At 40.4% G+C, this 27,127-nt stretch overlaps 1 protein-coding gene across 1 annotated transcript in view; it reads right to left on the bottom strand.

The window, feature by feature from the left end:
• The window catches only part of MYO1H (myosin IH), a 54,582-nt gene that overhangs the window by 10,757 nt on the left and 16,698 nt on the right, over positions 1-27,127 (bottom strand). Inside the window, exons 4-19 of the mRNA XM_044685464.1 lie at positions 26,005-26,072; positions 23,590-23,695; positions 23,183-23,263; positions 20,006-20,097; positions 17,068-17,162; positions 14,910-14,956; positions 12,664-12,744; positions 10,570-10,675; positions 8,547-8,664; positions 8,132-8,245; positions 5,667-5,743; positions 5,122-5,190; positions 3,279-3,363; positions 1,495-1,654; positions 205-288; positions 45-148 (exon numbers count right to left, since the gene is read on the bottom strand). Of these exons, the coding sequence (XP_044541399.1) occupies positions 45-148; positions 205-288; positions 1,495-1,654; positions 3,279-3,363; positions 5,122-5,190; positions 5,667-5,743; positions 8,132-8,245; positions 8,547-8,664; positions 10,570-10,675; positions 12,664-12,744; positions 14,910-14,956; positions 17,068-17,162; positions 20,006-20,097; positions 23,183-23,263; positions 23,590-23,695; positions 26,005-26,072 (1,487 nt within the window). The remainder of the gene's footprint in view (positions 1-44; positions 149-204; positions 289-1,494; positions 1,655-3,278; positions 3,364-5,121; positions 5,191-5,666; positions 5,744-8,131; positions 8,246-8,546; positions 8,665-10,569; positions 10,676-12,663; positions 12,745-14,909; positions 14,957-17,067; positions 17,163-20,005; positions 20,098-23,182; positions 23,264-23,589; positions 23,696-26,004; positions 26,073-27,127) is intronic.

The following is a 27,127-nucleotide window of genomic DNA, read 5'->3' as shown; positions in this document are numbered from 1 at the left end:
AATGGAAGAGAGCCGGGGTCCTGGCGTTCGCCATCCCTTTCCGCCATTCATGTAAGTTTTCAGTAGCACCTGCAGTGCCGGCCTTCCAAATGGAAAGGCCCAGGAGGCTCCTCCGGCCCTTTGCAGAGGGCAGCAGGCGCACTTGCCCCTGGGGAGGCCCATGGGGGGAGGCCCATGGGGGGAGGCCGAGAGGGAAGGACGTACCTGCGCTTTCCTCTGCGGCGTCACCTCCCGACAGTACTGCCGCACCAGGTTCCTTGTGCAGATTTTCTTCAGCATCTCAGAAGTCTGCAGGGAAGAAGCCCCATCCCGTCACCAGGGCCCCGTCCCACGTCCAGCAAGCCCACGTGGAAGTCTTGTCTCAGGTAAGACCCGACTCACTGCAGCATCCCACCTGCCTCGCGGTGCTCCTCCATCCGTCAGAGGCAGCTGCGTGGTGCAGTGGGCCTGGAGTCAGGAGGACCGCAGACACTTAGGAGCCGTGTGATCCTGGACAAGTCACTTAACCTCTGTCTGCCTCAATTTCCCCAACTGTAAAACGGGGATAGCACTTACCTCCCAGGGCTGCTTTGAGGATGAAGGGAGGTCATATTTGTAAAGCACTTAGCATAGTGTCTGTCACATAGTAAGTACTTAATAAATATTAATTTAGATTAATTTAATAAGGTAAATAAATAAACATATTTCCATTGCTTCCCATCCTCTATAGCCCTGGTCAAACATCAACCCTTGCCTGATCACGTCTATTAAAAAAAATCCATGGGGGAGGGGTGCAGCTGGGTAGCTCAGTGGATGGAGAATCAGGCCTAGAGACGGGAGGTCCTGGGTTCAAATCCGGCCTCAGCCACTTCCCAGCTGTGTGACCCTGGGCAAGTCACTTGATCCCCGTTGCCTACTCTTACCACTCTTCCACCAAGGAGTCAATACACAGAAGTTAAGGGTTAAAAAAAACAAAACACCATGTTTTGTCAATGGGGATATGATTGGGGATGTAGACTCTAAATGATCACCCCAGTGCAAATATCAATAATATGGAAAAAGGTCTTGATCAATGACACATGTAAGACCCAGTGGAATTGCTCGTTGGCTATGGGAGAAGGGTGGGAGGAGGGGAGGGAAAGAACACGAATCAGGTTAACTCTGGGAAAATATTCTAAATTAATTAATTAAATGCAAAATTTCAAATACAAAAAATAGAAAAGAAATGTTCTCATTTTACAGCTAAAGGTAAAAGCTATTGACTGTCCCAGACGAGTTATCTTATTCTATAATAGCTGATGGGTCAACCCAAGCTGGGACCATGAGGAACTGAAGTAGGGCAACATTCATGGACCATTCCATTAAGGAAGACGGATTTGAATCTACTATGAACATTAGACTTGGAGTAGGTGTCCTTGTAGCCTTCAGCTATGAGAGGAAGGTGCCCCAAGGGAGGATTCGGCCGAGCCCCCACCCCATCATGGCATCGCAACACTTGCCGCGCTCAGCACATACATCTTCCAAGATGGCGGGAGGCTTCAACCAACTCTTGTCCAACACATTTTGGGGAATGTGATTCCTCAGGTTCAAGATGTAATTCTTCCGCACAAAGATAATATAGTCTTCATTTTCTGAAGAAAGAGTCTTATTTCGATTGATGAACCCTCTTATGAACCTAAACAAGGAATGACGTCAGGAGTTACTCCGGCCTAGAGCCTTGCTGGGGGCCCTGGAGTCTTTCTTCACTTCCACGACCAATAGATCAAAAGGGGCCGTCGCACAGAGAGTGGGAGAAAGAGAGACCGACACGGAGACACAGAGACAGGGCGAGAGACACACACACACACGTATTTACATGGATATAGGAATATCTCAATCCCCGAGGATAAGAGTTCACGTAAAAAACTCTGTCAACAAAAGTCAGCAAGATTTGACTCAATATTATTATTTTATAATATATATCGGCTATATGTAAATTATTTGACTCATTGTTATAAATACAATTTCATATTTATGGGAGTTCTCCTTTGGTTTCTAAATTGCTTTCCACCCCCCCAAAAAGAGTATGAGACTTGTTCTACAAATGAAGAAATGGAGGCACAGAAGAATCAAAAGCATTAGGCTTTTTAAAATAAACATCAATATTTAGAAATTTTGGAATTTAAAAATATCCTCAAATATTTTACAAATGAGAACCGAGACTCAGACAGATCAAAAGCATGATGCTTATTTTATAAACTCACAGATATTTGTGAATTTTTTTTTAATTTAAAATTTAAAAATATTTCCAAATACGTTACAAATGGGAACTAAGACTCAGGTCAAAAGTGTCGTACTTATTTTATAAATTTACAGATGTTTGTGAATTTTTAAAATTTGAAATTTAAAAATATTTCCAAATACTTTACAAATGAGAACTAAAGCTCAGACGAGTCAAAAGCATTATGTTTATTTTATAAACTCATAGATATTTGTGGATTTTTTTTAATTTGAAATTTAAAAATATTTGTGAATACTTTACAAATGAGAACTGAGGGGGCAGCTGGGTAGCTCAGTAGATTGAGAGTCAGGCCTAGAGACGGGAGGTCCTGGGTTCAAATCCGGCCTCAGACACTTCCCAGCTGTGTGACCCTGGGCAAGTCACTTGACCCCCATTGCCCACCCTTACCAATCTTCTGCCTTGGAGCCAATACACAGAAGTTAAGAGTTTAAAAACAAACAAACAAACAAATGAGAACTGAGACTGGGATAGGTCAAAAGCATCATACTTATTTTATAAACTTACAGATATTTGTGAATTTTTTAATTTGAAATTTACAAATATTTCCATATACTTTACAAATGAATAACTGAGGCTTAAATGAGTCAAAAGCATCGTACTTCTTTTATAAACTCACAGATACGTGTGAGTTTTTTTTTTCATTTGAAATTTTAAAATATTTCCAAATACTTTCCAAATGGAGAACGAAGGCTCCCAGAAAACATGCCCAAGGCCATAGAGCAAGCAGCAGAGAACTAGTTCTTGACCCTCAACCTCCTGCCTCTCGCTGTGTTATGTCATCGGTACCTTCCCAAGGGAAAAGTTGAATATGAACAAGAAAAACGTAAATGGGAAAACCAAAGGACGCTCTGTGTCGAAGTTCCCACGCCCGGGCCATTTCTCCCCGGTGAATGCAAGCTTCCTGAGGGCAAAGACCAGCCGCTTTCTGTTTTTATACTTCAGATGATTGACAGCAGGGGCTTCCTAAATGTGTATTTCCGGGCCCCACTCCTCTCCCTCCATTGCACAGAGAACCTACTTTCGGATGATCTGAATGGCCCATTTTCTCCTTTGGATCTCCTTCCGAGCCAGGGCGCCTCTCCAGTAGGCTTCAAGGGTAATGGCTGAAAGAATGGATTGCTGGCATTAGGAGGTTAAATGTGGTTTTGAACCAAGTGGCAAAGTCGTATTTAAAATGGGAAGGCTACACTCCCACGAGATGGCCGATAGGAAAACCGGGGAAACGATTACACACGGAAAACTGGTATCGGATCACTGGGTGCCTCAGGGAAAGGGATGGGGAAGGAGGGAGGAAATTGAGCTCAAAAATAAAAAAAAAAACAAAACCCACAAATACTAAAAATTATTTTAAAATATAATTAAAGAAAAAGAAAATATTAAAAAGAAAAGAAAAAATAACTGGACTGTCTATGCAGGTAGTCATCAGAGTTGTTATAAATCCAGTAACAAACCCCCACCCCACCCCACCCCCCAGAAAATGCGACGGCTATTCCAAGAATGACTTTGTTCATCCTCATTGACTAAAATCGGAACATCCAGCTGTCTCGGAGCATGCAGAAGTCGCAGAGCTCTGAAGAGTCCCTTCGCTCCTCAGTTCGGGCCCCTTTTCCATAATCCCAAACAGTGGCTCACATTCATCTAGCATGTTAGGATTAAATTCCTTAAAATACAAATCCCCAACGTTCATTCTCGCTTGAGTCTCCTGCTCCCCCGTTCAGATTTTCAGTTGTATTTTTGATCCCCAATTACACGGAGAAGCAATTTTTCACATTTGTTTTCTGGCCATTTTGTGATCCCAATTTCCTCCCTCCCATCCTCCCCCCCTCCTCCAGATGGCAAGTAATCTGATCTAGGGCCTGCTCATGCTCTCTGTCGTGGGACACGTATTTCCATATTCATCATGATTCCATTTTATAAGTAAACAAACCCAAGCCTAGAGAGCTTGCCAAGGTCACAAAGTGACCAAGCAGCCGAGCTTGGACTTGAACCCAGAGCCTCTTAACATTTTTGAATGCTCCCTCTCCAGCTTCACAGGTTAAGCACAGGCAAGGTCTGTCTGTTTATTTCTTTTTCCTCTTCTTCTTCTTCCTTTTTTTTTTTTTAACCCTCCCTTCCATCTTTGAATCAATACTGTGTATTGGTTCCAAGGTAGGAGAGCAATAAAAGTTAGGCAGTGAGGGTTAAGTGACTTGTCCAGGGTCACACAGCTAAAAAAGTGTAATTCATACAGGTTTTTTTGTTTTCTTTTGTTTTTTTTTTTAACCTTTTATCTTCCATCTTTGAATCAATAGTGTGTATTGGTTCCAAGGTAGGAGAGCAGTAAAATTTAGGCAATGGGGGTTAAATGACTTGTCCAGGGTCACACGGCTAAAAAAGTATAATTCATACAGGGGTTTTTTTTTACCCCTTTATCTTCCATCTTTGAACTGTGTATTAGTTCTAAGGCAAAAGAGCAGTAAAGGTTAGGCAATGGGGGTCAAGTGACTTGTTCAGAGTCACATGGCTAAAAAAGTATAATTCATACAGGGTTTTTGTTTGTCTTTTTTAAAACCTTTATCTTCCATTTTAGAATCAAAACTGTGTATTGGTTCCAAGGCAGAAGAGTAGTAAAGGTTAGGCAATGTCACACAGCTAAGATGTAGGATTCATATAGGTTTTTTGTTTACTTTTTTATACCCTCACCTTCTATCTTAGAATCAATACTGTGCATTGGTTCAAGGCAGAAGAGCAGGAAGGACTAGACAATGGGGTTTAAGTGACTCGCCCAGGGTCACCCAGATTTGAACCCAGAACCTCCCATCTCCAGGCCCAGCTCTCTATCCACTGAGCCCCCCAGCTGCCCCCTCCTACTTACTTCTCACCTGCTTGCCTCTTTTCCAGGTATGCTCTCCTCTCTCTGCAGCCTTTGTACGTGCTTTGGATTTTTGCAACTTAAATAAAACAAAAAGCTTGGTAAAATGGGTTTCCTTTGGATTCACTGCCATCCCCCACCCCTTAGAGTGTGCCCCAAAGGATGCACTGAACTCCTGGAGAAGGATTCCGAGATGGCAGGGAAGCACCGACGGAGGTGAGCTTAAACATCGTGCAGCAGGGCAGAAACTTAGGTAGACAAATCACAAGCGAGGGTGCCTGGGTGGTACAGACAGCGGGTGGCTCTTCCCCCCTCCTCCCCCTTCACCCCTAGGGAAGACTCCCCTCAACTCCCCACTTCCTAATCTCACAGCAGAAGAAATGGCGAGGCTGGCTCGGTCCAAAGACAGCTGCTCAGTGGCCTCAGTCTCCCTTCTAGGGATTCTAATGGCCCCGCGTGGGAGGAAAGTCCTCCAACCCCTTCTGCTCTCCCCTGCATTACTCCTGCCTAATCCATTCTACTTGCATTTACTCCTCAGAAGAAGGAAAAACCTACCCAGCTGATGTTTGCTAAACTCAAAAGCATCTTCGGTGGCAAACAGAGTTCTGGGGAAACGTATGAATATCTTGGTTCTAGGGAGAAAAATACAGAAGCTTCTTAATTATCAATTAAGAACTGTTTTGTAAGCACCTACCGTGTCTCGAGGACTGTTTCAAGGGTTGGAAATAGTAAGAAAAGAATAAAGCTGTTCCTGCCCTCGAGGAGTTAACAGTCTATAGGGGCAACACGCTACATGGTAATGTGTACGTGTATCCCTGGCAAATACTTTTTTTTTTAAACCGTCCCCTTGGGCTTAGATCTGATACTAAATATCGATGCCAAGGCAGAAGAGCAATAAGGGGTTAAGTGACTTGCCCAGGGTCACACAGCTAAGAGGTATCTAAGGCCAGATTTGAACCCAGGTCCTCTGGACTCCAGGCCTGGCCCTCTAACCACTGAGCCACCTAGGTGCTCCTCTAGCAAATACAGAATTTGGTCATTTTTTTGAGTCCTGTCTGACCATTTGTGACTTGGCAATGGCTGGAGTGGTTTACCATTTCCTTCTCCATTTTACAGATGAGGAAACTCAGACACACAGGGTGAAATGACTTGCCTAGGGTCATTCAGCTAGTAAGTATATGAGGCTAGATTTGAACTCAAGAAGATGAGTCTTCCTGACTCCAGGCCTGCTGCTCTATCCACTGTGCCCATAAATAGTCCAAGTGGAAAAAGATGAGGAACTGTATGATGAACAACAGTTAATTACATGTAAATTATAAGGTTTAAAGTCGAATTCACAAGATCACACTTAATATTTTGAGAGCACACACATTTAATAACTGAAGTCTAGACTTGTAATTTCATCCGTGTGGGGAATTCTTTCCATCAGTGCAGACTGGCACCTTCTATAATTTGGTGTTAGGGAGTTTGCCTGGGGCACCTAGAAATTAAAGCAACTGGTCCAGGGTGACACCAGGTCCTTAGGGTGCCTTCACCGTCTGCTGCTGCTTCTCATTATGATGTGTGTATAAGAGAGGCGGAGACAGAAAATGAGAGCAAGAGTTGAAGGGATGGAACGATGCAAAGAGGGATAGAGAGGAAGAGAGTGAAGAAAAATTGAGAGAGAGTAAGAGACATAGGCAGTTGGAGACAGAAACAAAGGTTTGGGGGATGAGATTAAGAAATCAAGGGAGAGATGGAGAAAGAGGGGGAGAGGGAGGGAGAAAGATGTAGAATATTGAGAGAAAAGGGGAGAAAGAAAGATGGAAAGAAAAGGAGAGGAAGGAGAGAAAGGGGAAAGAGAGAGAACGAGAGAGATGGAGTGAGAAAGAGAAGGAAGGAAGGAGAGAAGGAGGGAGGGAGGGAAGAAGGAAGGAGGAAAGAAGGAGGGAATGAGAAAGAAGAAAGAGAGAGAAGAGAGAGAGGAAGGAGGGATGGAGGGAGGGAAGAAGGAAAGAAGGAATGAGAGAGAGGAAGGAGAGAGAGAGATGAAGAATATTGAGAGAAAAAAGGAGAAAGAGAAAGAAAGAGATGGAAAAAGAGGGAGAGGAAGGAGAAGGAGAGACAGACAGAGAGAGGTCATTAGCCAGCCCAGATAGAATACATTAATTAAAACTTTGTTCCTTTTCTCCACTGGTTTCTGACAAACTTCAGTATGGACAGTTGGCATGTCGAAAGTTAATGCCTTAGATTTGCAGGATGCTATTTTCTGAAGCTAGGTGGTTCAATGAAAAGAGTATGGGCCTGGAGTCAAGAAGACTGATTTCAAATGTTGCCTTAGATCCTAGCTATGTGATCCTGCGTAAGTCACTTAACCCAATTTGCCTCAGTTTCCTCATCTGTAAAATGAGCTAGGGGAGGAAATGGCAAACCACTCCAGTATCTCTGCCAAGAAAACCACAAATTGGATCACGAAGAGTCAGACGCAAGTGAAAAAGATTGAAAAAAGTATTTTCCAGAACAGTTGTCCAAATCCACAGCCCCACTGACCCATAATGTGGCTGTCCCTGTCTTCCCCACAGCCCCCTACCATTGACGGGCGAGAGGCTGAACTTCAGCTTTGTTCTGACTTACATTTCTCTTATTAGTGCTTTGGCACATTCTTTCATGCGATTGTAAATAGCTTAATAGTCTCCTTTTGAGGGCTGTTTGATCATGTTCTTTGAGAACTTCCCTCCTGGGAAACATTCTCCTGTTTTCAGGAATCGAGGGTTATTCAATGGCGCACAGCCTGGCCTAGATTTTAGGATCCTTGAGTCATGGCTTGCCTCTCTTTCCATGGCCCAGCCTCAGAGCTTTCAAACAGGTCTGAACAGCACTTTTGTGTGAAGAGGGCAGAAGGATGCTTTTACGAGAACCTTGCCAGTGAGTGCCGGAGGCTCCTTTTGAATAGATGAGGTCATGGTTAACGTGTGAGTGAATGACAGAAGCCAGAGAAATGCCCGCCGAGGGGAGCAGAAATATGGCGGGCGCCCACTTACCTCCCTAACTTGTACTCGTCAGGTTTGTAGCCAATGTATCTGACGAGCTTCTTCACCCCCTCTGATGGAGAGCCATGCCAGTGGGGCCAAGTGTCTGGGCACAAGGATTTGTACCTAGAAATAGAGGAGATGGGGGGCATCGTTGCTGCCAGCTCTCCCCTTTCAGGGACTTTAGGGCTACCATCTCTTCTTCATTCCCTTCAAACAGGACATCTAGAGTATGAAAGGACCGTTCTCGCGCTGCCCCCAGGTGGCCAAATAGCAACACATTTGAAGAAACAACCTTTGGGTGGTTAGGAATAAATCAGGGGATTCCCAAAGATCATTTGCCTTCTCCCATCACTGGATGGAATTCCAAGCACCCTGCAAGCTGTTGGCTCTCTTGGAGCCATGACGACGCTCATTGAGAACATACCTTTGCAAGAAATGCTCGTATTTCCGCCTGTACGCAAAGCCAGCCCGTCGGACTCGGAGGTGCTCCATCAGGCCCAAGTACTTGATCTGATGTCTTATGAGGAAGTCATCAAATTTACCTGCAGAAGCAGAGTTGGGAAGACACAGAGAAGAGCAGCAGGTCCAAAAGCCTCCAGGAGCCAAAGGAGCTCTTGGGAGGTTGTACACCTGGGCACATTGCAACCATCGGTTCGAGACGACTCCTCCTCCCAACATCTCTGACAACAGAACGGGTGGCTCAGTCTTGGAGGCAAAGCAATCAGTCATCAGCAAATACTGATTAAACACCTACTGTGCGCTGAGCACCAAGCTAGGGGCTGGGAACACAAGGACAAGGAATGGATGAGGCACAGGAAGAGGGTGGAATGAAAGGAAGTGCTAAGGGAATGTGGGATACTTGTAGGTACCGGTACGGTGAGATCTCACTGATAACCCTCCCAATGTGTAGTTGAGGTAGAATGAATGGGACTCAAGGAGGCTGAGGAGCCTCTACCTGGATATGAACACCCTCTAGTAAAAGGGCAAGAGTTACAGAAGGAAGGAAAGAAAGATGGCGGATCATAGATGGTGCTGAATGGAAGGAGAAGGATATGGAGATCAGCATACTACGGCCACTCAAATTTCCATGTGAATTTTGAGTGGGAAATTTTGACTGGATGGACTTCAAAGGAAGAGATGTTGAGGATTAGAATTCAAGGGAGAGTCTAGATGTGACAATGGAGAGTAAAGAGTACTCCAACTCCCCGTCTAGGACCATTGGGTTGGGGTGGGGGCAGCAAGGAATGAGAGATGACATAGACAGTGGTTGAGGGGGTTACTGAAGGAATGCGGAGTCCTCAGAAGGAAAGGTAATAAATGGAAAGTATGAGAAAGAAGGTTCACAATGAAAGGGAGTTTGTTTAATATAATATGGAATAGGAATTCCAGAAGGCAAAATTCACCAAAGGTGAACATAGTTGTATTTATATTAAGAGGGAAAAAAAAGGTTTTCCATGAGGTGAAGGCTATGGAGTAGTGTTTCTAAAATATTTAAACCAAAGAGAAGTCATTTAGTATAATGAAAAGAACTACTAGATTCAAGTCAGAGGACCTGGATTCAAATTCTTTTTTTAAAATTTTTTTAAAATTTAAAATTAAGATTTTGTTTAATTGATTAAGAAAATTTTTCCATAGTTACATGATTCATATTCTTTCCCTCCCATCCTCCTCCCCCCTCTCATAGTCATTGAGCAATTCCATTGGGTTTTACATGTGTCATTGATCAAGATCTATTTCCATATTATTGATATTTGCACTAGGGTGTGGATTCAAATTCTAATACTGCCATCACTTAAGCTGTGGTCTCTAGTGATAAAAATTCTAAAGAGATTAATCAAAAGGAACCGCAAGAGGATCACTGTAAAAATTTGGGAGATTGTTTCTTTTTAAATGCATAGAAGAGAACAGAAGGAAGTTCAGAGGGAGAAACAGACAAGCAGGTCAGTTTTGAAAGGAACATTTTTTTAAAACCTTTTCCTTCTGTCTTAGAATCATTACAATGCATTGATTCTCAGGTAGAAGAGCAATGAGGGCTGGGCAATGTTAGTTAAGTGACTTGCCCTGGGACACACAGCTAGGAAGTATCTGAGGCCAGATTTGAACTCAGGACTTCCTATCTCTAGATCTGGCTCTCTATCCACTAAGCTACCCAGCTGCCCTCTAAAAGGAACATGTTGACTTTGTTAAATACTTCTAAAAAAACCTCAAACTAAAAGTAATAGAGATTTGCAGTTCCCTCTACAATCCTCTTTTTTTTTTGTTCTTTCTAGTACATGGAAATATTTACATCTGTTGGCATTTACCAGCTTCAGAATCAAAGCAATAACAATAAATTTAATTTAATTAAGAAAAATGAATGGAATGGACAAGACAGCCAACAAAACCCTTTCCCACCCTGGATCTATGTTCCTCTTTCCTTTCCCAATTCCTTGATTTCAACCACTCACTCGGTTCTTTTCTCTCGTTGGGTTTGATGCAGCGAATGTAAGAAGGTTCCTTGGACATCAGGATGTCAATTAGGTTGGCTACACTGTTCTTGAACTGAGTTCCAACCTACATAGACAGAGAATCTTGATTCAACATCATCCGTCAATAAAAGCACAAACAATTCATTTGAAATGCAATTCCTGAGCTCTTTCCATCTTATTTCATTCTGTACCCATTTTTGTGATTCCCCCAACACAAGAATCTATCCCCTGGATCTGGAATGTGTTCCTTCCTCACCTTGGTCTTGTTAGATTAAAAATTAATAACTTCCATGTTCTTATTTTCTGTAACATTTATTAATAATCACTTGAAATAGAAAAGGTAGATAAGCATAGATTTAAAGTCTCTTACTCTAAGTCTGACCATGTGAAGCTCATCCTGCAGGAACCTCCATCCATCCCCTACCTGCTCCGGGAAGTAGTGAGCGCAAAAAGACCCAAGTGGGCTCCACCCACACCCCTTTTATCTACGTTCATGGATGTAGCACTGGCATGTAAAAAAAATGGGATGAACCAGGTCAGCAATCCAGGAGGGGGAGGGGATGAAATTCCCTCTACACAATTCCCCCCGTGATCCTTTAGGAGACTAGTCTCCCCCAATGGATCATTTAAACATAACTATCTTATACCTCTAAAGATCTTCTAGCTAAAAGTACACACAATGTTGCACTTTCTAAGAGGAAGTTACAATATTTAGAGATAAGAGGAGAATAAAAGAGAGAGAAAACAAAAAATGATTGATAGATGCACTGACAAAATGCCAAATAGGAGGCAGTCCCCTTTGGTATGAGTCTCTTAGAATCCCCAGCATCCTTTCAAGCATCAGCTCAGGAACTGCCCTCTTCCATGTACTCTTTTCTCATTCTCAAAATTATTTTGCATTTATGTTGCCTAAATCTTGTCTTTACTTGTCTGTGTACTTATTGTGGCTCCCCACTAGAAGACTCTAAGCTCCTTAAGAGGGTCTGTTTTCCTTTTGTCTTTGTGTTCCTTTATTGAATTGTTGAATCTTCTTAGAATTCACTCATCTTTGAATCTGCTGATGTGAAGTGTCAGGATAATAATTCCCTTCTTAGAGAGAGGACTGAACCTGTGATTTCAGGAAAAGGAACTTCCCTAATAAGGAAACACTTTCTGCCAGTGCAGATCTTGGAATCCTCTCTACAGCCTATACTCTTTTTTTTTAAAGACTCTTACCATCTGTCTTAGAATCAATACTAAGTGTTGGTTCCAAGGCAGAAGAGCGATAAGGACTATGCAATGGAGGTTAAGTGACTTGCCCAAGATCATACATCTAGGAAGTGTCTGAGGCCATATTTGAACCCAGGACCACTCATTTCCAGAGCTGGCTCTCTATCCACTGACCCACCTAGCTGCTACTTGTGAGAGAATTGCCTTGAGCAGCACCAAGAAGGATTTGCCCAGTCACAGTCAGTATGTATCAGATTCAAGATTTGAAATTTTTATTTAATTAATTGATTTAGAATATTTTTCCATGGTTAAATGATTCATATTCTTTTCCTCCCCTCCTCCCCCTAGACCCCCCCCCCATAACCCAAGAGTAATTCCACTGGGTTTTACATATGTCATTGATCAAGACCTTTTTGATTTTTTGATTTTTGAAATTTGTTATTTAATTAATTGATTTAGAATATTTTTCCATAGATTCAAGATTTGAACCCAGGGCTTTTCAGGCTCTGAAACAAGCTCTCTTTCTGCCTTTTTTGGACTTCTTAGAAGGGACACAACTAGCTTAAACCCAACTGTTGGCTACACTGAGAAATAGAATCTGAGGGCTAAGGTCTAAGAGTCCCAGGTCTGCCATGAACTTCCTATGTGACCTTGGTCAAATTGCTTCCTATCTTAGGGCCTCAGTGTTCCCACCTATAAAATGGCTTGCCTGGCCTCTAACATCTTCCCCCTCTCCAATATCCTATGATTTTTCTCATTCTGTGTGCAGGTTATACCATCAGGCCAAGGCTAAAAGACTTCTTAAAAAAAAAATCCAATCTCTTGATGCTTTTTTCTATTTCATAGGTTAGTTTTCTCACTTACCGTTACAGGTCTTTTCCTGTTTTCTAATTCTTCCACAAGAAAGCACTCTTTAATAATGCCATTTTTAGACCCACACAGCACCTAATAGGAAATTAAAGGGAAAAGTAAATGTGATACAGTCACCACATTCTGGTAAATTCTAGGCAAACCAAAAATAACAACAATAATAATTAGTATCTATTAAAGCTTACAAAACACTTTAGAAATATTATCTCTGAATAATCCTGTAAATTTGGGTTCGGTGTGATCTTCATTTCACAGATGTGGAAACTGGCTGAGAAAGACTTTAAATTAAATTTAATTTAAATTAAAGACTTGTCCATAGTCACACAGCTAGGAAGTGTCTGAAGCAGGATTTGAACTCAGCACTTTCTATCTCCAGGACCCACTCCATTTTTTAACCTAGCTGCTTCACGTGTAAATATCAGTCACCCAGAATGACTGAATTTCTTGGTAGGACTGAAGAGAATACTGACTGAGCAGAGCCACTTTTTCAGCTCAAAAGGAGAAATGAGTTCCGGTGGCAAATGAGAGGAGCTCATCAGTCCACAAAGAAGACAATAACGCACGATAATTTCCTTTGAGCCCTTAAACAAGCTAAAATCATGTTCCATTATTCCAGGGTTGAATAAAAACAAGCCTATCCTCGTGCCATATGGAACCAGATGCAGCTCTCATGCTCAGTAATTAGAGGGTGTTCAGAAGACGTGCTCCAACCAATGGCTGGGAGGGTGGAAGGATAAGAAACCTCAACTGGGATCACTGTGGGCGTCCATCGGTTTCCAATGCAGGCCATGTGTCCCTGGGACCAGTCTGGAAGCAGCGAGCTAATCCTTTCCTTCCAAAGGAGTCGACATGGCCGGAGAACCCAGAAAGAGAGCAGACCTTGTGGGGCTTGGAGAGGAGAGTCTTTGGGTTTGTTGAAGCCAAGCCTTGGCATTTTAGACAAGTCATGATGGGAAGAGTTCATGGAGGTGTTGTTGCCTCTAGGTAGAAGAGTTTGGGGTTAAAATTGTATGTGGACTTTGACAATGTGTTCTCTCAAGGTCTTGTGGTTTTAGGAAGAAAAGCTCTCGAAAATTTGATTTTTGTTCAAAATGGGGAGCAGCTAGGTGCTCAGTGGATTGAGAACAAGGCATAGAGATGGGAGGTCCTGGGTTCAAATCTGGGTGACCTTGGGCAAGTCACTTAGCCCCCATTGTCTAGCCCTTACCCCTCTTCTGCATTGGAATCATCCAAGGGTTATTTTTTTAAGTGACTTTAATTTTTTTTTAATTTTATCTTTATTTTATTCCAATAACCATTTACACATTAGTTTTCTAGTTCTGTTATTCATGTTGTCTCCCTCCTCTCTTCCCTCCTCCCTCCCAGAGTTGACAAACAATTCCACTGGGTTATACATGTATTATCACTCAAAACATATTTCCATGATGCCTTTAAAAAAACAAACAAACCCTTACCTTCTATCTTGGAATCAATACTGGGTATTGGCTCCAAGGCAGAAGAGCAATAAGGGTAGGCAATGGGGGTCAAGTGACTTGCCCAAGGTCACACAGCTGGGAAGTGTCTGAGGCCAGATTTGAACCCACGATCTCCTCTCTCTAAGCCTGGCTCTCAATCCACTGAGCCACCCAGATGCCCCCCCAAGCAACTCTTCTAAAAGGCTGCATCCAGCTCTTCAATAAACTCCAGTGGCTCCCTATCACCTCCAGGATCCGATATAAAATCCTGTTTGATGCTCAAAGCCCTTCCAAACCTGCCCCTCTCCCACCTTTCCAGTGTCTTTTTACATTCTACTCTCTTTCCACATATTCTTCAACTTGGTGATGGTGGCCTCTTGGCTGGTCTTCACCCAAGAGCCTCCATCTGCCATTCTTGGGCCTGCTCTGTGGCTGCCCCATGCCTGGCACGCTTCCCCTCCTTGTCTCTGCCTCCTGGCTTCCTCTAAATCCCAGGTCTGATCCCCCTTTCCATAGAAGTCTTTCCCAGTCATCCTCAGTCATGGCGCCTTCCCACTGGGGATGAGCTCCAGGTCTTCCTGGCCGTAGCCCGTTTGTACGTGACTCTTTGCATGCCGTCTCCCCCACGAGACTGTGCGCTCCTGGAGGGCAGAGATGGTCTTCGGGCTTTCTCTGATGCCCGGTGCTTAGGACCTGGCACATAGTAGGAGCTTAATTACGTTTATTAATTACGTTTATTGGCTGGACCTGACTTAACGAAACAAGGTCAACAGCGGTCTGCCTTACCTTTTTGAGATGTCGGTAGAGGAGATCGTTGTTTTTTTCTAAGAATCCTAGGAGTTAAAAACAGAATGCCGGATCAGAATCTTGATACGTCTTTATATATGAAGGAAAGGCATTTCAGTGAGGCTTCTTAGGGCCAGAAAATCATCCAGTAAAATCATTTCTTTCTTTCACCTCCCAAGAGGTGACATGACAAAGCATTGTTCTGGAAAAACATGGTCTTTCTCCTAGTGTGCAGACACCAGCTTAGCTCTCCAAGATGTATTCGTGGCACAAGTAGGTGCTTAGTAAATGATAGCTGAGTAAGCTGGATGATTGAATCCCATGGTAGTCGGGTGGAAAGTGTAGGCCACTGGAACCCAGGAGACTCGAGTTCTAAACCACCCACTAACTTATTGTGTGACCTTGGGCAAGTCCCCTCATTCCCTGGGCCTCAGGTTTCTCTTCTGCAAAATGAAGAGATGGAACTAGATTATCATTACATTTTCTTCCACTTCCAGAAGCCTGAGGCTCTGATTCTAAGTTCTGTCCCTGCATTTATTATAGGTGCAAACACTGTCTGGATTGCCTTGTTCCAAATTTTCTAAGAGGAATTCAGATTCTTATTTTTTGGAGAGATGAATACAATTTAAGAGGTTGCTTCAATTTGGAATGCTTGCACATGCATTGGTGTATGCTAGGTCTGTAGCTTAGTGGTTTGTATTACTTGGGAGGCATGGCATGACCTTTGAGTTAAGATGAGCTGGATTCAGGACCTGCCTCACACCTCTACGAGCCCTGGGACCACTCGGCAAGATCCTGAACCCTTTAGAGCCCTAGACTCTAAGCAATGGATAAGTCCAATCTGTTTCTGGGGGAAGGGATTCCATATTGGGAATTTCCTCTTGTCGATGAAATGACAGCTCTAGACTGAAAGAGAGGTAAGTAGATAGATAAATGGGTCAATAAAAGAATAGAAGGAAAGAAAGAGATAGAGAGAGGGATGGATGGATAAAGATAGATAGGTGGAGGGATAGGTAGATAAAGATGGATGGATGGAGAAATAAAGACAGAGAGATAGAAGGATAGGTAGATAAAGATGGATGGATGGATGGATGGATGGATGGAGAAATAAGGACAGAGAGATAGAAGGATAGGTAGATAAAGATGGACGGATGGATAGATTGATGGTGGAGAAATAAGGACAGAGATAGAAGGATAGGTAGATAAAGATGGATGGATGATGGATGGATGGATGGATGGATGGATGGATGGATGGAGCAATAAGGACAGAGATAGAAAGATAGGTAGATAAAGATGGATGGATGGAGAAATAAAGTTAGAGAGATAGAAGGATAGGCAGATAAAGATGGATGGATGGATGGATGGAGAAATAAAGAAAGACTGATAAGGAGATGCCTAGATAAACACAGAGACATGGATATTTCAATGATGGAAATATAGAGAGATAAATAGAGGAATGGATGGGTAAAGATAGATGGTTGATGGATAGCCAGGGAGGTAAAGGGATAGATAAAGATAGATGGACTGGTGGACAGATGGGGAGAGAGATAAGGAGATGGGTAAAGAGAAAAATTGATAGATGAATAGAGAAACAAAGAGATAGATTGATAGAGAGACAGAGGGCTACATAAGGATATATGGATGGATGGAGAGAGGGATAAAGTGAGATAGATATGGAGCTAGATGGATAGATAGAGGGATAGACAGAGAACTAGATGGAGAGACAAAGAGATAGAAGGATAAATGGGGAGGGAGACAACAACATGAATCATGGAACTTTGTGAAACTTATGTGAATATTTGTTATTGGAATAAAATAAAAATAAAATTTAAAAACATTTAAAACAGGGGCAGCTGGGTAGCTCAGTGGAGTGAGAGTCAGGCCTAGAGACAGGAGGTCCTAGGTTCAAATCCGGCCTCAGACACTTCCCAGCTGTGTGACCCTGGGCAAGTCACTTGACCCCCATTGCCCACCCTTACCAATCTTCCACCTATGAGAAAATACACCGAAGTACAAGGGTTTAAAAAAACAAACAAACATTTAAAACATTTTTAAAGGATAGATGGACAGATGCATAGGGACAGAGATGGTAAACATGTGCTTAGTGTTCTCTTAGGGCTTCAGATTATGTAGGTGGAAATTGTGGGTACGCTCTCACCCCGTGCACAGTAGGTGACCTCTCCTGCATAGTGAAGAAGCCGGAATTCCATCCAACTGATCTTTTTTCTAGCCTTTGGACTTGCAAGCTTGCGGCTACAGGAAAACAGATAAACTAGAATTAATATTCTCTTCTTTGCTGTACGTAAGAAGCAACAGGATTGGGCAGAAAGCGTTCTAGACTTCGATTCAGAGGACTCGGGTGTATATCCTGGTTGACCAGACATGGGCAAACCCTTCCATGTCTCTGAACCTAAAATGGTGGATGATAATCTTTGCACTTTCTACCTCACAGGCCTGTTAAGAAGATGATGCCTCCTACAGGATTAAGTCTTTTGTAGGAACATAGATTTATAGATGAAGGGGATCTGGGATGTTCATCCAGTCCAACCCCTGCCACCACTACCCCTTTTACAGAAGAGGAAGAGGGTAATGACTTGCTCAAGGTCTCAGTGGCAGAACTGAGATTTGAACTCAAGTCCCCCAACTCCAAATCCAATGCATGGTCCTGCCTCAAAGGTAAGTATTATCATAACGTGTGAAGAAATGGTGAGGGACAATACAGGAAGTTACCTGCTTCAGAATATGAGCCCCCAACTAAAATGGCTGTAAACAAGGCAGTGGTGATACTTTCAGCAGCTCCCATTACAAACTATGTACTGAGGATTTGGAGAAATGACTGCTTTTGACAGAATTTCTAAGAAGGCACATTAGTTAGGTGAGCATCTGGGGACTTATTAGGAAACAGATACTAATTTAAGAAGCATTATACCAATTTAAAGGAAATCCTGTGCTTATATATGTGTATATGAATATATATTCACTCTATATGTGTGCATGTATATGTGTATATATATATACACGTATATTATATGTGTCTATTCAATCATTTGTTCATCTATCTATCCATCTATCTATCCATCCATCTAGCTGTCTGTCTAACCATCCATCTATCTGTCTATCTGTCTATCTATCAATTTATCTATCTATCTATTTTTCCTCCATTCATTTATCCATTTGTCTGTCTATCTATCTATCTATCCAGCCAGCCAGTCAGCCATCTGTCCATCCATCCATCTATCCATTCTTTCATTCATCCATCCATCTGTCCATCTATCCATCCATCCATGTATCTATATCTCTATCCATCCATCCACCCACCCACCCATCTATCCATCCATCTATCTATCCATCTGTCTGTCAGTCCATCTATCTATCTATCTATCTATCTATCTATCTATCTATCTATCTATCTATCTATCTATCTATTTATCTATCTATCTATCCATCTACCCATCCACCCATCCATCCTTCCACCCACCCAGCCAGCAACCAGCTAGCCAGTCATCTGTCTATCCATCCATCCATCCATCCATCCATCCATCCATCCATCCATCTACCCACCCATCCATCTGTCCATCCATCCATCTATCTATCTATCTATCTATCTATCTATCTATCTATCTATCTATCTATCTATCTATCTATCTATCTAATCATCTGTTCATCCATCCATCTATCTATATCTGTCTATCCACCCATCCATTTACCTACCTCTCTGTCTGTCTTTCTGTCTATCTATCTATCTATCTATCTATCTATCTATCTATCTATCTATCTATCTATCAAGAGAGTGGCTACCTTTTGAAACAGTGATCTAATTAACAACACACCATTGGCTATGGACTATCATTTGGCTAATAGACTAGCACAGATGTTTCTAAAATGGGCTTTGTTCCAGGAGAACATTGTACACAGAGACGGATACAGTGTGGTACAATCGAACATAACCAACTTCTCTACTAGCAGCAATGCAAGGATCCAGAGCAAGGCTGATGGACTTATGAGAAAGAAAACTAGCCACATTCAGAGGAAGAACTGTGGGAGGAGAAACACAGAAGAAAAACATCTGCTTGAACACATGGGCTGATGGGGTTATTATTGGGGATGTAGATGCTAAACGATAACTCTAGTCCAGCTATCAATAATATGGAATTAGGCCTTGATCAATGATACATGTAAAATGAAGTGGAATTGTGCATCGGCTAAGGGAGATTAGAGGGGTTTGGGGAGAAGGAAAGAACATAAAATATGTAACTATGGGGAAATATTCAAAATAAAAATAAAAATTTAAAAATAAGCAAAATAAATTAATAAACAAACAAATAGACGAATGAATGAAGTTAAATAAAAATAAATAAGTAAATAAAATGGGCTTCATTTTGAAGATTCTGGTGATTTAAGCTGGGAAGCAGGAAGACTAGAATTCACGTCCATATTTAGATACTTTCTGGTTATGAGATCACAGGCAAATTACTTAACCACTTTCTGCCTCAGTTTCTTCAAGTATAAAATGAGAATGATAATAGCTCCTACTTTGTAGGTTTGTGGTGAAGATTAAATAAGATAATATTTGTAAGGGGGTAAAAAGCACTTGGCACAATGGCTGGCTTATAATAGAAGCTATATAAATGCTTATTACCATCCTTTTCTGTTCAAAAACCTGTTCAAGAGTAAAACTTTATATAGATTAAATCTTTTTTTTTTCAACCCTTACTTGCTCTCTTAGCATCAGTTCTAAGACAGAAGAATGGCAAGATTTAGGCAATAGGGCTTAAGTGACTTGCCCAGGGTCATGCAGCTGGGAAATGTCTAATGCCAGATTTGAACCCAAGTCCTCCCTACTCCAGGCCTGGTGCTCTATCCATTGTGCTACGTAGCTGCCCCTATATAGATTAAATCTTTACTCAAGACAAACTATGTTTGCCTTCCGGGAGAAATACTAAGAAAAACATGGCAACACAAGTGATTTAAGAGCCGCATTTTTTAAATTCTCATAAATCAGCTGCCTTGGGGGCGGCTTGGAGAATCTCCAAGGGAACACGTATGCGCTGAAGAAAAAGAACTCGCCCATAGCTCATCAAGGGCCAAGTACATACGTCTGAAAGTGAGCGTGTTTCCCTACTTTCTCTTCCAATTTTTCCAAGAAACTCAGGTCTGTAGGAGTGCCAGGCCGGAGGCATTCTTCATCCTTCAAAGAGAAAAAGGCAAACTTTCTATTGAGATCCTTTGGGTATGGCGGTTTTCATCATTCAGATATCAATAATACCAATGCAAAGCTTTTGTGAGGTTTGGGAAGATTCATCAAATGAGAAGAAACGTTTTTGGCGAAACTGCAAAGTTGATGTCATAGAACAACATTATTCATTGTGCTGCTTAAACCCTTACGGTTTTGTAATTGAATTTTTCACAATTGAATTTTGCCTCAGTTTTCTCATCTGTAAAATGGGGATCATAATAGTACCTACCTTCTATAGTTATGGTGAGGTTCATATGGGATAATTTTTGTAACGTGCAATTCTGAAACATAGTATGTTATTAATATTATTATTATATCATGCATGAGCCATAGAATCAGAGGGCTGGAATAGGAGCCGATGATGTAAACCATCCCAGAGATATGACACAATTTCCATCAGCAAATTGTCTCAATGCAGAACAACTTTATTGGGATATTTTTCCCTAATTCAGTCAAACAATAATATGGATTGACCATTTATCCTGAGTAATGTACCATATGGTAACTGTATGGAGGGATCCCTGCCCTCAAGAAATCTAGGAGTAGCTGGGTGGCTCAGTGGATAGAGAGCCAGGTCTAGAATCAGGAGGACCTGGATTCAAATCTAACCTCAGGCATGTCCTAGCTGTGTGACCCTAGGCAAGTCACTTAACCCTGTTTGCCTCAGTTTCCTCATCTGCAAAATAAATTAGAGAAGGAAATGGCAAACCACCCTGGTATTTTTGCCAAGAAAATCCCAAACGAGGTATGACTGAACAACGACAACAATGGTACCTTAGAAATGCCAAGTTCTTATGCTTCAAATAAGCCTTCGGAAAAGGTTCCATTAAAGGAAAGCATCCTAAAATATTCATCTTCTGAATAACAATAAGAATTTCTTTTTTTTTCTTTTTTTTAAACCCTTAATTTCTGTGTATTGGCTCCTAGGCAGAAGAGTGGTAAGGGTAGGCAATGATAGAATGTTATAGCACCATTTAAAATATGAGCAATCAAAAGAAATCAGAAAGGTTAAGCGATCTATAACAAGGTCAGCAGAATCAGAAGAACAACAGAGATGATGGTTTGACAAATGTATACAAATGTAGTATACACACATTATAATGTATTATAGTATATAATATGTACTTAGTAAATGATTTTTCATTCAAATATTTCTTTCTCTCTTCCCTTTCTTTTTTCCTCTCACTCTCTCTTGCTTTCTTTCTCCCTCCCTATCCTTACTCTCTCTTTCCCCCCCACAGCTATATATATACTTATGTCTACACACATACACACACACACACACACACACACACACACACACACACATCCCTACACAGATATAGATAGTACAGATAGATAGATATAGGTAGATAGAAATATATGTATATAGGCATAGGTATATAATGTAGGCATATCTAGACAGATAATCCATCCTATGTCTATAAATAATATATTATATTATAATAATATATAACAACTATATATAAACTAAAAATTATATAAAGATAGATAGATATATAATCTGCCCACTCCTACCTTAACAGTCTTTTTTAAAAATTAAAAACCCTTTACTTTTCACCTTAGAATTAATACCAAGCTTTAGTTCCAAGGCAGAAAAGCAGTAAGAGCTAGGTTTAGGGTTAAGTGACTTGCACAGGGTCACACAGCTAGGAACTTTCCAGTCTTTTTACACCTTTCTTCCCAACACTTACTCTTTGATCCATTGATACTGGTCTTTTAGCTGTCACTTGAACAAGACTCTCTCTCTTCAGAGCATCTTCTCTGGCTGTCCATCATGCCTGGAACACTCTCTCCTCTGTATCAACTCCTAATCTCCCTGGTTTCTGTTAAGTAAAAACTCCAACTAAAATCCCACCTCCTACAGGAAGCCTTACCCAATCCCTCTTAATTCTAGTGCCTCCCCTCTGTTAATTATTTCCTATTTGTCCTGTATATAACTTGCTATTATATATATATATGTACATATATATATATATATATTTGTTTGTTTGTATGTTTCCCCAATTACTAACTGTAATGTAATCTCTCTGAGGGTAGGGATTGTCTTTGGCTTTTTTTTTCATCCCCAGTGCTTGGCATAGGTGCTGGCACCCAGGAGGTACTTAATGATTACTTCTTGCCTGCCTGACAGACAAGGTCTTTTTTCTAGTTCATGGGGTGCAAATTGGGGTAAGAGAGTAGCAAGAAGCCAGACAGATGCTCACAATGTTTGTCCCTACTAAGCCCAGCCTGGACAATGACAGTTTAGAGTTAAATGGAAGGCGTCACCTGGCTTCCTTCAAATCCATTTAAAGTCCCATTTTCTACAAGAAGCCCTTCTTGATTGCCCTCATTGCTCGCACCTTCCCTCTGTTGAGGAGCTCCATTTTATCTTGTCTATTTCTTGTCTGTACATGGATATTTACACACTGTCTTCCCCATCTGACTGAGAGCTCCTTGAGGGCAGGGATGGTGTTTTACCTTCCTGTGTATTGTATCCCCAGTGATTAACATGGAGCCTGGTATACTGGAGGTGCTTAATAAATGCTTGGCTGACTGGGTGAGGGAGGCAATGGCACTGTATGCCAAGTCTATGTCAAATACTATGCTAAAAAAAAAAACGAAACAAAGACATCTCAAGGAGCTGAGAATACAGGAACACTGACAAGAACTTACATTTATATAGCACTATTATCTCCACTGATTCTTAGCCCAACTCTATGAGGTAAGTGTGATTATTATCCCCATTTTATGGAGGAGGACACTGAGGCTTGGCCAAGGTCACGTAGCTAGTAAAATGTCAAAGTTGAGATTTGAACTCAAGTCTTTCAGGCTCCGAATCCGGTGTTCTACCCACTGCACCATGTTCCCTTTCATAGAAATTAAGAGCCAAACTTAATTTCTTATTAAATTTCTTATTATCTCAAACTTATTAAGTGCCAAAGTATCAGAGTTCAGAGGTGAGTCAGACTGGATAATTCACATCCATATACATTCCTTAGACACAATAAACACAATCTACTCATTAAGTCACCATCAACATTCATTTTCTCACCAGAATGGAAATAATTCCTTTGTGTTTCTCTTCTACCAAGTCACATATAATCTTGTTATTGAAGTACTGTATCGGCTCCCACTGGAAGGACAAGCAGAAGGATTCTCATTTAAATGAGTGACTTCTAGAGAGAATAAGATTCATGGAAAATGTTATTGCTTTGAAAAACTCAATTCAGAAGCCACTGAGATCTGTCTAAACTCGTGGCAGTGAAGGTGACGTATTCAAAACTGGGCTTCTTCCCAACCTGGGGATCCCTTGGGGTGAGGATTCGTAGTGGTTGCTCCAGGAGGCCCAGAGGAAAACAGGCATCCATGGAGGAGATGACATTCCTTACGAGAATGTCCTCGGACACCCTTTGGAAGCACTTCACGGGAAAGGGGGAAAGACAGAGGAGATTGCTGTACCTCGATGCCTTCCAGCTCATACTCCATTTGCTCTGCTTTCAGGGTCATCTCTATTAGCAGCTGCTGAAGTTTCTCATTGCAGTAATTTATACAGAACTGTTCAAAACTTAAAACAGAAAGGATTTCAATAAACTGCAGGGGAGACCCGATTCTGCATGTAGCGTAATCTCGTCTATGCAGCCTCATTTCTATTCTTATTATCCTTACAAAGAATCATTATCTTGACTGGCATTTCTATTATATTCTATTAATTTATGTAATATATTAATATCTATGATATATGTCATATCACATATATTCCTTTACATTATAAATAACATGTTAATTTATGTAATATAGCAATTATATTTATTTCTGTTATATATAATATATTCATTTATATAATATAAATTTATATATAATATTATATTATACTGGTTGATGTTATAGAAAATATAATAAAATGATTTGTATTTTGTATAATATGTATTTATATATTACATAATGCCCTATACTTATGTTTCTATAAAATAATATTTAGTCATATTATTTATGATATAATCAGCCATATTGTATTGATTTGTGTTATGTTATTTATAATATCATATACTATTGTTTATTTATATTATATATTGGTTTTTATTACATATATCATATTGATTTATTTTCTATATAACATGCTGGTTTATATTATCTATAATATGTCATATAATATCAATTGTCAATTGATATAATATATAATATAATATATTTATATTCTATGTTATATTCTGTTTGTTCATATTAGTTTGGCACCGATATATCATATTGACATATTACCTATAACAAGTCATATTCTATTGATTTATATCATCTATATGTCATATTAGATTGATTTATATAGTATGTTGACATATTATAAATAATATAGCAATGTTGATTCATATATAATATAAAATATTAATTGATATGATATAGAATATAATATAGAGTTATAGCATGTATAACATATTTGTATTCTATTGATTAATATTGTCTATAATATGCCATATATCATATTGACATATCACCTATAGTATATTCTATTGATTTATATTGTTTATATGTCATATTATATTGGTTTATATATTATATTGTTTTGACTTATATAATATTGATTGATATATATTATGTTGATTCATATAAAATGTTAATTGATATTATACAGAATATGACGTGTATTTATATTACATATAATATATTTATATTCTATATCATATTTGATAGATTTATATATTATCTATATGTCATATCATATTATTTATATTATATATACACATATTGATTTATAGTATATATTATAATATTGTGTTTATGTTATAATACAACATAATATTGATTCATGTATTATATTATGCTGATTTATATGTAATATAAAGTATTCATTGATATGTATATTATAACATTGATTTATACTATATAATATAGTTACTTATATTGATTTATAATATCTATAATATATATCATTATATTGAGCTATAACGTTTGTATTATACATAACATTATTGATTAATATATCCAATATTAGATTGATTTATATATAATAGAAAATTATTGATATGATATAGAATATAATATAGGTTTCTATTGTATATAATAGATTTCTATTCCATCATATATTGATTTGTGTCATTTTATATTTATTTATATTACATATAATTTTGTGTTGATTTATATCATATAATATAACATAATTGATATATTGATTTATATGTAATATAAATGTCCATTGCTATTACATAGAATATAACATGGATTTATATTTTATATCTTTATATTCTATTGACTTATATGATCTATAATTTATTATATCATATTATACTAATTTATATTATAGCTCGTATTGGTCTGATCAACCACGGGCAAACATTTACCCCACCATAGTGGTGCCATTTCCATCCTCTTTAATAACCAATGACACCAACCCACCAACCAGCATTCATATATCATTTAACATTTGCAATGCACTTTATACACATTATTGCATTTTATTCTCATAGCAACCCTGTAAGGTAGGGATTTTTATTATCTCCATTTTGCAGTTGAGGAAACGGAGACAGACTGAGGTGAAGAGACTTGCTCTAGACCATGCCGTTAGTAACTGTCTGAGGCAGGATTTGAACTCAGTTCTTCCTGATCCTAGTCCAGTGCTCTATTCACTACACACGCCCTCTCGACCCCACCTCTTCTTTTGATACAGAACAAATACCTGTGTTTAGTTTGTAAAAAATGTATAAAGAAGGGAATATGTTCCTGGTTTTCCTTCACGGAGCCTCTATGAATCGGGAGTGGGGGCCATGAAGGGAGGTTATGCTTGCTGGGGAGTGTAGGAAGAACAGGAACCATGGTGGGGCCTCTGAGACCGTGCAAGGTCTTCTAGGTCTAAGCATGACCCGTTTGGAAGACGGTGACTCTTACCCATTCTTATCAAAGACTTCAAATCCGTAGATGTCAAGCAACCCAATCACGGTCTTTCGGGTGAAGTCCTGTTCAGAAAGAATGCACGCCGTCTTGACTAATGACTAATGGTTTTTTATCGATGAGAAAAGCAATTATGGGGAGAAAAGAGAGATGCCTGCCAAAGCGGGGCAGGAGCCTCCAGGGCTAAGCCGTTCTAGTCTCTGAAGATTTGGGCTCTTCATTTCCTCGGCTCATCCGTGCAGGAGCCTCTGTGGGGAGACTGGATCGGGGAAGAGTGGAACCACTGACCCACCCGGCTCCTGCTCTGGGTCCCTTCCCCATGGATGTCCCTCCTCTTCCCACAGACCTAGGCGATGGCCCTTCCATGTCCTTTTTATGGCCCCTGTAATATCAGACCCATGAAGGGTTGAAATAAAAGGTCAAGAAAAATGAGCTGCACGATTAAATAGACTAAAGGTCGGTTTTTCTGTAAGAAAACCGGCTCTTAACAAAGCCAATTTGAGGCAGTCCGGCAGCCCCTTGGGCATACGTATCCAGGTACTCTGTGTGGACATGTAAGTTTCATGTATTCTCTCTCTTTTTTAAGCCCTCACCTTCTCTCTTAGGATCGATATGAAGTATTGATTCTAAGGCAAAAGAGCGGTAAGGGCTAGGCGATGGAGATTAAGTGACTTGCCCAGGGTCACACAGGTAAGAAGTATATGAGATCACATTTGAACCCAGGACCTCTCATTTCCAGATCTGGCACTCTGTCCACTGTGCATCCTAGATGCCCTGTTTTACATTCTTTAAAGCAAGGATTCTTTATTTGGAGAACACAGAACCCCATGGATTGATTTGAAGAGGTTTGAGGATTTAGATGGGAAATTTTTTTCAATAATTATACTTCAATGTGACCCTGGGCAAGTCACTTGACCCCCATTGCCCGCCCTTACCACTCTTCCACCAAGGAGCCAATACACAGAAGCTAAGGGTTTAAAAAAATAATAATTATACTTCAGTATACAAGTATCTCTGGAGGATTAGGGGTATGGCAACCCCATGATCTGGAAAATCTGAGTAAAACTTTTTGGCCCTCCCTTTGTACCAAAGAAGTCTGAATTTTTCCTTTTTCTTCTAA

The sequence above is a fragment of the Gracilinanus agilis genome, chromosome 1 (genome assembly GCF_016433145.1).
Source record: "Gracilinanus agilis isolate LMUSP501 chromosome 1, AgileGrace, whole genome shotgun sequence".
Lineage (NCBI taxonomy): Eukaryota > Metazoa > Chordata > Mammalia > Didelphimorphia > Didelphidae > Gracilinanus > Gracilinanus agilis.
This window is presented reverse-complemented; position numbering and strand designations above follow the sequence as displayed.